This window comes from Penaeus chinensis, chromosome 7 (genome assembly GCF_019202785.1).
Source record: "Penaeus chinensis breed Huanghai No. 1 chromosome 7, ASM1920278v2, whole genome shotgun sequence".
Classification (NCBI taxonomy): domain Eukaryota; kingdom Metazoa; phylum Arthropoda; class Malacostraca; order Decapoda; family Penaeidae; genus Penaeus; species Penaeus chinensis.
This window is the reverse complement of record NC_061825.1, coordinates 40,728,715-40,738,089: the sequence shown is the minus strand read 5'-3', so window position 1 is coordinate 40,738,089 and position 9,375 is coordinate 40,728,715. Positions and strand designations below refer to the sequence as shown.

The 9,375-nt window shown below is 48.0% G+C and overlaps 1 protein-coding gene across 1 annotated transcript; it reads left to right on the top strand.

The window, feature by feature from the left end:
• The first annotated feature begins 801 nt into the window (after positions 1-801).
• LOC125026991 (wiskott-Aldrich syndrome protein homolog 1-like) lies at positions 802-7,166 on the top strand. The gene is made up of 6 exons (XM_047615597.1): positions 802-854; positions 996-1,238; positions 2,183-2,233; positions 2,623-2,692; positions 2,837-2,996; positions 6,919-7,166. The coding sequence occupies exons 1-6, from the start codon at positions 802-804 to the stop codon at positions 7,164-7,166; spliced, it is 825 nt and encodes a 274-aa protein (XP_047471553.1).
• The last annotated feature ends 2,209 nt before the right edge of the window (positions 7,167-9,375 follow it).

Here is a 9,375-nt window from a genome sequence, read left to right as displayed (position 1 = left end):
AATAGCGGCGGCGATGATGATAATCACAACAAAATAGAACGACAACAATGACAACAACAATGTCTTGCTGGATTCTCCGGCCGCCCGATCCTGCCGGATGCTCTCCTCCTCCGCCCGAGGGGAAAACACCGGCGGGAGAAGCGAAGGCTGGGAGAAGAGAGGGAAGGGAAGAAGCGAAGGAGGCGGGGAAAAAGGGGGGAAGGGGAGAAGAAGGGAGGAAGGATGGGAGAAATAGCGAGGCGGAGGAGGAGAAGGCAAGCAGGAAGAAAAAGATACATCGAGCGCTTACACATACACGCAGCCACGTGCATATGTACATTTTGTTGTTTGCTCTTTATGCTTTGGATCTTGCATCGGTAGGATATCCCTTGGCACATCCTTCGCACGGACATCTAAATCATCATAATGGACACTCTTGCGACGTATTTTTACAGGGAGTGCGAGTGACCCAGGGCACCAGGTACACAGGAGAGGCAACAGGAGCGCTGGAGCTCCGACGGGCGAGGTGAAGCCTCCCCTCCTGATGAATGCCACTCGGGCGGGAGCCGAAGCCCGCTGCCCCTGGGACGACGGCGAGGCTGGAGCGGAGACCGAGCCACTCCCAGGGCTGGCGAGCGGAGGACGGCCGCCCTGCACCTTATCAAGAAATACAGACCTTGAGACTGATCGCACAGACTGCAGCGACGCTCCCCCTCGGGCTCTTGGGATTTTTAAAGTGGGATTCAAGCCCTCCCGAGACCGACGCCAGGGCTGGGCTGAGGAGGGCTTCTACCCGACGAAACTTAAAGGGGAATCAAGAACATGACCCCTCGCGCCGAGGGACGTTCAAGACGACAACCCCGGCCGACGACCAAGTCGAGGAAAGGGCTACGCCAGAAAGCTCGTTAAACGGAACAAACGCGTAACCATGTCCCTGCTACAACCCCTACATCGAGAGTGAAAGGGAGTTAACGGGGATGCTCCCACGGCGCTTAAAAGAGCTCCTCAAACCGCAGGAGATCAAGAGACTCCAACTCCCCGGGAGCGGAGACAGCACGCCACAGCGCCTCTCCTGCCGAGCCGAGGAGACCTGCCCTCAAGACCTCCCATCAAAGAGCCCTTCTTCGGGACTGCACTCCTAGCCCCGAGGAGGATTGGGAACTCCCAACTCCCAGGGATCGAGGAGTGACTGCTTGCTACTCTCCCTTCCGCTGCCGCCCGGCCCCCGCGCGCCACACACTCCACAATACCTCTTTAAGGTATCTCGACACCCGGGCAATACTCGCCCTAAACCGGCGCGCGGGGTGTGGCCAAAAGGGGAGGGGGAGAGCGAGGGCGGAAAAGAAGAGGTGGAAGGGGATGAAGGAAGGAGATGGAAGGGTGGCGCTAGGGAATGAGGGGGGAGGGGAGGGGTCACGGAAGACCCGTGGAGGAGAACGACGAAAAAAAACAAAATGAAAAGAAAGAAAGCGGACAAGAGGAACAGAAGGAGATGGAAGAGGCAGAAAAACGGAAAAGGGAAAGGCAAAACTGGAATGACGACGCCGAAACACGCAAGGCTATGAGCACCGCCGAGGAAGTTAGTGAAATAAGACTCGAGATGCAGATGCTCGCTCGGGATAACAGACGAACGCGAAAAGAAAATGGATAAGGGCATCCTGTCATAATTAAGAAGATAAAAGGTGAAAGAGAAGAGGGTACGGAACTCGGGGTACAAAAGCTCTGAGAATAGGAGAGGGGGAGGGGGAGAGACAAATAGAGATAATCAGATCGACAGAGAAGGAAAGATGGCAAAAGGGGCGGGGCAGGTGGAAGAGAGAGAGAGAGAGAGAGAGAGAGAGAGAGAGAGAGAGAGAGAGAGAGAGAGAGAGAGAGAGAGAGAGAGAGAGAGAGAGAGAGAGAGAGAGGGGGGGGGGGGGGGGGAGGGGAAGGAGGGTGAGAGAGAAAAAATTGTGAGAACGAGATATAGAATGAGAAAGGGCAATAGAGTGAGGCAGAGAGAGAGAAAACACACACACACACACACACACACACACACACACACACACACACACACACACACACACACACACAAAAGCGAGACGTGTGTTCCTCGCACCGTCTCGGAGCGACGTATTATAAATAGTCAAGTGCCCAGACGGTGACGTAACACCCGTCCGTCCGTTATTTCCCCTCCCGTGCTTTACACCCTATTGCCCTTCAGCCCGCCCCCGCCCCCCCCTTACAACCTGGGCACTCAGGTCATAGAGGTAAGGTAGGTCAGGTCACAGTCTTCACGAGACCATACCCGGTCACAACGCACTTTGACTTGGGTAACTACTAGCAGCAATAATATTACACCAAAGTGTATTGATAATGATACTTACAAATAAAAGAATGATATAAATAATAACTATAAAAATAATATAAATAACAATAACAATGATAATGAAGATGGTTATGACGATAATTATTAACAAGAACAAAAACAACAACAACAACAATAATAATAATAATAATAATAATAATAATAATAATAATAATAATGACGACGATGGTAATAATAATGATAATAATCACATCGAACCCAATAGGAATAACTATTATCATTATTACCATTACCAACATCATCATGAATCATCTCTCGACAGCCTGGTATCGCAGCGCCATCACTGCAGCCTGCAACCAGCGTCCCTTCCGGCATGGTGTCTACGGCGAGCGTTTCGGTAGCACAGTGAGCTAATCGTTCCCTCGTACCTACGCCGACGGCCATTGATCATTACAGCGGCGGTGATGGTGCGGTGTTAGTAGTAATGCAAAGAGTGAATGAATGAATGAATGAAAGTGTAGACGTCAAGAAGACAAAAGCTTTCGAAAGCCGGAGACGGCAAGAGAGACAGGAGACAGTCCGACGGCCGGAGAGCAGCGGTATAAATACCAGCCAAGCCAGCACCCAACAGCCGAGGGCCGCACAACAGCATCCTCGCCGCCACCCAAGCCAGGCATCCCGGGTGCCACCAGTCGTCAACGCAGAGGAGGCACTAGCGGCAGCGGCGGCGGCGACGCGAAACTCTCTACCCTCACCCTCCTACCCCCCCTCCTCCTCCTCGTCTCCCTCTCCCTCTTCCCTTCCCTTCCTCTTTCAACCCTATCTCTGCCCCTAGCCCACGAGCCCCTCCCGGCCCCTCGGCCCCTCGGCCCCTACCCACGCCCCCAATCCAACAATCCGAGAGCAGCGGCGGGGGAGGGAGGGAGGGAACAGGGGAGGGCGGAGGGAGGGAGGGCGGAGGGAAGGAAGGTCAGGGTCAGAGTTCGCAGCTCGGTCACAGGGCCACCTCCTCTCCGTACGGCCGCCCTTCCGTCAGGCTTGTCACACACTCCTCAAAATTTCTGGATCTTTCTCTCCTCTCTTTCTTTTTCTTCTTCTATTTCTTGTTGAGCACCCCTCTCCCACCCCTTTCCCCTTCCACTCACTCCCGAAAAAAAACAACTACGGTCATCACCGTTTTCGTTATCATTATCCCCTTTCTTACTCCTTTTCCTTTCGTCCTCTTTCGGGGAACGAATCTCCCTCCTATCTCCTTTCCCTTTCCCCTTTTCTCTTTCTCTCCCCCTTCCCCCTTTCCTCGTATCCTCCCTCCCTCCCTCCCTACGGGTGCTACCCTACCCCCAGCTATCGATCCCAAGGGCCGACTGTCCCCTTTGCCTTGCCTCCTCTCCTCTCCGTCCCCTCTCCTCCCCTCCCCTCCCCCTTTCCTCCACCCGCCACTTCTTGCTCAGACTTCCATCGCTTGGCACCCGAAATGGCGCTCTGTGGCTCGCTCTGGCTCTGGCGCTCTGGCTCCCCACTCCTCTTCCTCTTCCTCTCCCTCTCTCTATCTCGAGGAAAATTATATATGAATTATATACGACTATCGAACAATAATCTATACATTAACTCATATTCATTAATTTGTTCAATTCTTTACATAATCACCTTCGTTAACAGTAACGACAATAATACTACAGTGACCATCACCAACATTCCTACTTCTAGTAACAACAAAATGCTATAAAATGCAGAAACGAGGGAAAAACGCAGTACACTATACATACACACCCAACCAACCTCATCCTGATTCATTCTCTCCCTCTCCCTCTCCCTCTCCCTCTCCCTCTCCCTCTCCCTCTCCCTCTCTCTCCTTCCTTCCTCTTCTGCAATTTTTCTTGGCTCTCCCCCCCCCCCCAACCTCCCATGGACTCCGCCCCCAACTGTTAATATTTATAGAAATAATGATAATAACATTAACAAAACTAATTCCAATAGTAATAAAAAAAGCAATAATAATATTCATAATAATAACAAGAGTAATATAATAACAATAATAATAACAATAATAATAATAATAATAATAATAATAATAATAATAAAATATCCATAACGACATCAATAATAATAATAATATCAATATTAATAATAATAACAATAAACATCAAATGAAATACATATAATAGAAAATAAAAACATCCTCAACAACAATCATCATTATCATTACCATCATAATAATAACAATGATAATAAAAAAAAATAATGAAATTACTAACAAGACCCATTACAATAACACCCGGTGACAATAACAACAACAACAATAATAGTAATAGTACCGCAACAAAGAACTTAATCGATAATAGCGGTGACATCAATCATGGCAATGGTTAAAACAACGATAAAAAAAAAATCAATAGAAATATATATTAGAGACCAAATTGAAAAAAAAACAAGGAACCGCCATATTTTGCAGTATTAACACGAGCCCCATCAATAACAACTACAATCATAACAATCACCAGAGCCACGACAATATGAAAAAGAAAAAAAATACCTCCACCATGACCAGAAGTAACAGACTACCACAAAAATAACACACACACACACACACACACACACACACACACACACACACACACACACACACACACACACACACACACACACACACACACACACACACACGTGTCCACAAACTTGACCCAAGACACCCCACCCACCTACGCATAGAAGCGAGATGGAAGCAAGCAAGCGGGGACGTGAAGCCAGCCAGCAAGCATCATTCCAGCGCCGCATGCGAGTTGCAGCACAATACATATCGGTGTCTTTCCGCGGTAACTAGTTTGAAATGTTCCCGAGTACACTTTAAGTGGCCGAGCCTGGCCTTTCCGCCGCCTCTTATCCTCTTCGCAGCATGATAACGCTATCAAAGACTGTGCCTCTCGCTTCACTGATATACATAAATATTTATCTATACAGCATATATATGTGAAGTGATGCCTAAGACTACATCGGATCTCAATAAACTACATCGACCCCAGATAAAGCGTTGCCTGCCGTAATGAAGATGACGAACGCGCCCTATTACAAACAGGTGCACTCATCGTAATAACAATAATAACACTCATAATGATAATAACATAAACTAATGAACAAGAATGCCTGCAAGGACAATCGAACAAACAAAAACAAAATCAAGAATAGAGAAATTTCTAATAATGCGTAAAACAGTTACAACAGTAATAATGATCACAAAAAATAACAGCAAAACCAAAGATAATAATGATGATACATAATAATGATACTTATCTAACAATAATAACAACACCGATACTGAAAACAAACAAACAAGGTAATGACTATAATAGAGAAAGCAAAACAAATATTCCCAATAATAATAAAACAATTACATCATGTCCTAATAACAATAATAATAACAGTAACAATATACACCTCATTACCGCCCTGACAGGTCAGCAAAAAAAGAAAAAAAAAAAAATTAGAAGATGAAAAGCGGGGGGAAAAAACAAAATAATTAGAGCAGGCACATTATTCACCCTTAATGAAATCTATCCCTAATGCCAAAAGCCAATCGATCACCACACTGTCACCCTCGCCGTTGTGACACCGTAAACTCCTCACGACCCGGGCCTCTTCCATCCCAAAACAATCTTGCGATATCTCGTAACTATGCACAGAAACGGGCGCTAATGGGAGTACATTTTATCTCTTAATTAAAATAATGCATAAATATATATGTAGACAGATATGCAATTCGCCAACGGGGTGTCCTTGGTCATCCCTGCTCTCCTAAACAGTAAACAGCAAACTCTAAATAAGAAAATAAAAAAAACTTCCATCATCCTTTCCCTCCCAAGACCGCCATCATGGAACCCACGCCCGGCGCATCACGCTGAGATTCAAACACGAAATAAAACAACAACACTCATTCGTAAATCACACAATGGCGAGCATAAGTCAATCTGATCGTACAATCGAACATATATCAACGCGCAACCTTTCTTCAACATCAAACCGTCACAATCCTCACTTGCAACGCCATCCGCGCACAGTCACCATCAACAAACTCATCCTTCGCGTAAAAAAAAGCGAGAAAAGAAAAAAAAGAGGAAAAACAATAGCCAGTCGCCTCCAAAAGTAAATCTTTATTGCCCAATCATCCTGCCCCCGCACCCCCCCCCCCCCCCACACACACAGAAAAGAAAAACACATCGACCAATCACCATTCGCGTTTCATGAAGTTAAGCGTGACGTCATGTACTGCATCTTGTTCGGGTTCACAGATGAAGACCAGCGACGAATGAGAACGAGGGGGGGGAGGGGAGGAGGGGGGAGGGGGAAGAGCGGAAAAAGGAAGGACGAAAGTTGGTGGACAGACCGGATGTGAAGGAATGCGAGGAACAGCACACGGAGGGAAGAGAGGAAATATCTCGTAGTAAAGACCGAACGATGATCAATGTTTTAAAAGGTGATAGGATCCCCAGAAAATACATGAGAACGATGGAAACACATACAAAACACGAATAAAGGAGTAGAATTAAAAGAGGAGAAAAACAAGAACCACGCTAACCCTAAGACGGAAAAGGTAGAGCAAGAAAAGAAACCATCTTAGAAACCCTAATTGATACCAGCCATGTCACCGAGCGGAACCACATGCAGAACCAGCAGCGACCCACAAAAAGTCGGTCCCCAGCTGAGTCCCGCGAGGGCCGCCCACTGGCCCGCCCCGCGTGGACGGGACACGTTGACGCCGGTTCTGACGCCGCCGGCCTGCGCTCGCGCCCACGAGGCTCTGCGTAATGCGGCTCGTTCGTTGCCCGGCACCAGCCGCAACTACGACGGAGGCGGCGACGCGGCAACGGATGCGTATCGGGGTTAGCGGCAGCGGCGGCGGGCGCAGCGGAGACATGAAAACGAGCGGCGATTCGAGGAGAGTACATCATGTGCGCGGTTCAGTGTTCACTGTTGAGTACTGTGCTTCGGTCTACGGTTTCACTCGCGAGAACCGTCACTAGTTCCCCAAATGGCTGCGACCAACGCTTTCCGTTTGCGAGGTTAACTTAAATTAGTAATTACAGTCCATAGTCGTTTTCATATCTATTAAAGCTACCGCATTTTGTTCTCGGAGATAACCACTTTGCCAACGGAGTGCATAAATGAACCTCATCAGCTAACTTCCCCGGGTGATGGCCGATCTATTAATAGGAGAATCAATCTTAAACTGAAAATATTCAATCCATAAACATAGTCGCTAGACATCCTGCATACAACGAATAAATCTGCAGGATCTAAAACCTACCAGAAAGAGAAAAGGAAAATAACAGCCACGTGATGCAACACATACAAAGCGACGTAACAATGGGTTCTCGCTGATCTTTCTCTACAAAAGCGTCTTCACATTCGCTTGTCGCCATCTCCTAGCCCAGAATTTCACTGATAAGGGAGAAACCCGAAAGAAGACGCAGCCGCGGGTCTTCCTCTGAACAAAAAGATCTTCCAAGATGTGTTCAAGAATTTGCGTTTGTAGTTCTCGCGATCGCTTGATAACCTCTGCCCTTAGGCGCTCTTCCGCTTAAAAAAAAAGTCAACAGAACACCATTATCACATTAGAGCTACTGTGACATAGAGGTTGATATCATGTGAGCGAGTGTCATGGAGAAAATGAACGCGGCACAATCGCACTATTTCCATATCGGATTTATTTTAGAACAGAGGAACGTCAAGAGGCTTGTTACGGTGACAAAAGGAGCTAAACGGAATCGGTCGCCGATGAGCTAGCGGACGCGGGGGCACCAAGTGACGTCATGCTTAGAACGGCTCTGTAACCGAGTCGCCGCGCCGCGAGACGCTGTTCCGCCGTTCCTCCCTGTCCACCTCGTTCCTCGTTTCGAAGAATTCTAGTCGCCGTTCCTATTCCGTTCCCTAGATTCTTGCCCCGATGTCCGAAACCGCAAAAGACGCAAGGCGGTATATATTTCCACAACCAAATAGATGGAAATAAAGAGCACAATATCAAAATATTCCATCACATATTAAATTAATATTATTAAATTCGCTGGCAATTATATAAACAAACAAACAAACGAACACAAACACATTGTGTGTGTGCGGTGTGTGTGATCACACAGTTATGAGACAGGCGAAATGCAACCCTGGAGATAGGCCTACCCGCAGAAGTGTCAAAAGGGAAAAAAGGGCGTCTTGGGTAAGTGACTGCCTCCTTCCCCCCTCCGCCCGCTCCTCTCCCTCTTTCTCCCCTCCTCCTGTCACTTCACACATACCCGCCAACTACATCAACCCACGCCCACAAAATACGGCCGCTCGCCATTTGGAATTTTGTAGACTAAGGCAGTCACGAAACTGCTGTAGCCGTTCCTTTTCTCCTCTCTCTCTCTCTCTCTCTCTCTCTCTATATATATATATATATATATATATATATATATATATATATATACACACACACACACACACAAATATATACATATAGATACATATTCACACATACATATACATGTGTGTGCGAGTGTGTGAGTGAGTGTGAGTGAATGTGTGTGAGTGTGTGTGTATGTGCGAGTGTGTGTGGAAAGTGTTTGTGAGTGTTGCGAGTGAATGTGTGTGTGAGTGTGAGTGAATGTGTGTGTGAGTGTGAGTGAGTGTGTGGGTGGGTGAGTAGGTTCAGCCAGCGCGGAGAGGAGGAGAGGGAGCTATGGGCATACGGACAGCCACAGTCTCAGAGGGAGGGGCATCAGAGGGAGGGAGAGAAGAGGGCAATGGGGGGGGGGGGGGGTAGAGAGGGGTATGAAAGAGGAGGAAGAGGGTAGGGAGGGTACGAAAGGGGAGGAGGGGGGGTGAGGGATCCGTCTCCGCCAAGATGAAGTACTCAAGATGGAGCGGCGGTTGGCAGTATTGAGAGGACAACGGGAGACAGGGGAAAGGGGGAGGAGGAGGAGGAGGGAAAGGGGGAGGAGAGGAGGAGGAGGAGGGAGGATGGAGGAAGAGGAGAAGGAGGAAGGAGGGAGGAGGAGGAGAAGGAGGGGGAGGAGGAGGATGGAGGAGGGAGGTTGAGGAGGATGAGGAAGAGGGGGGAG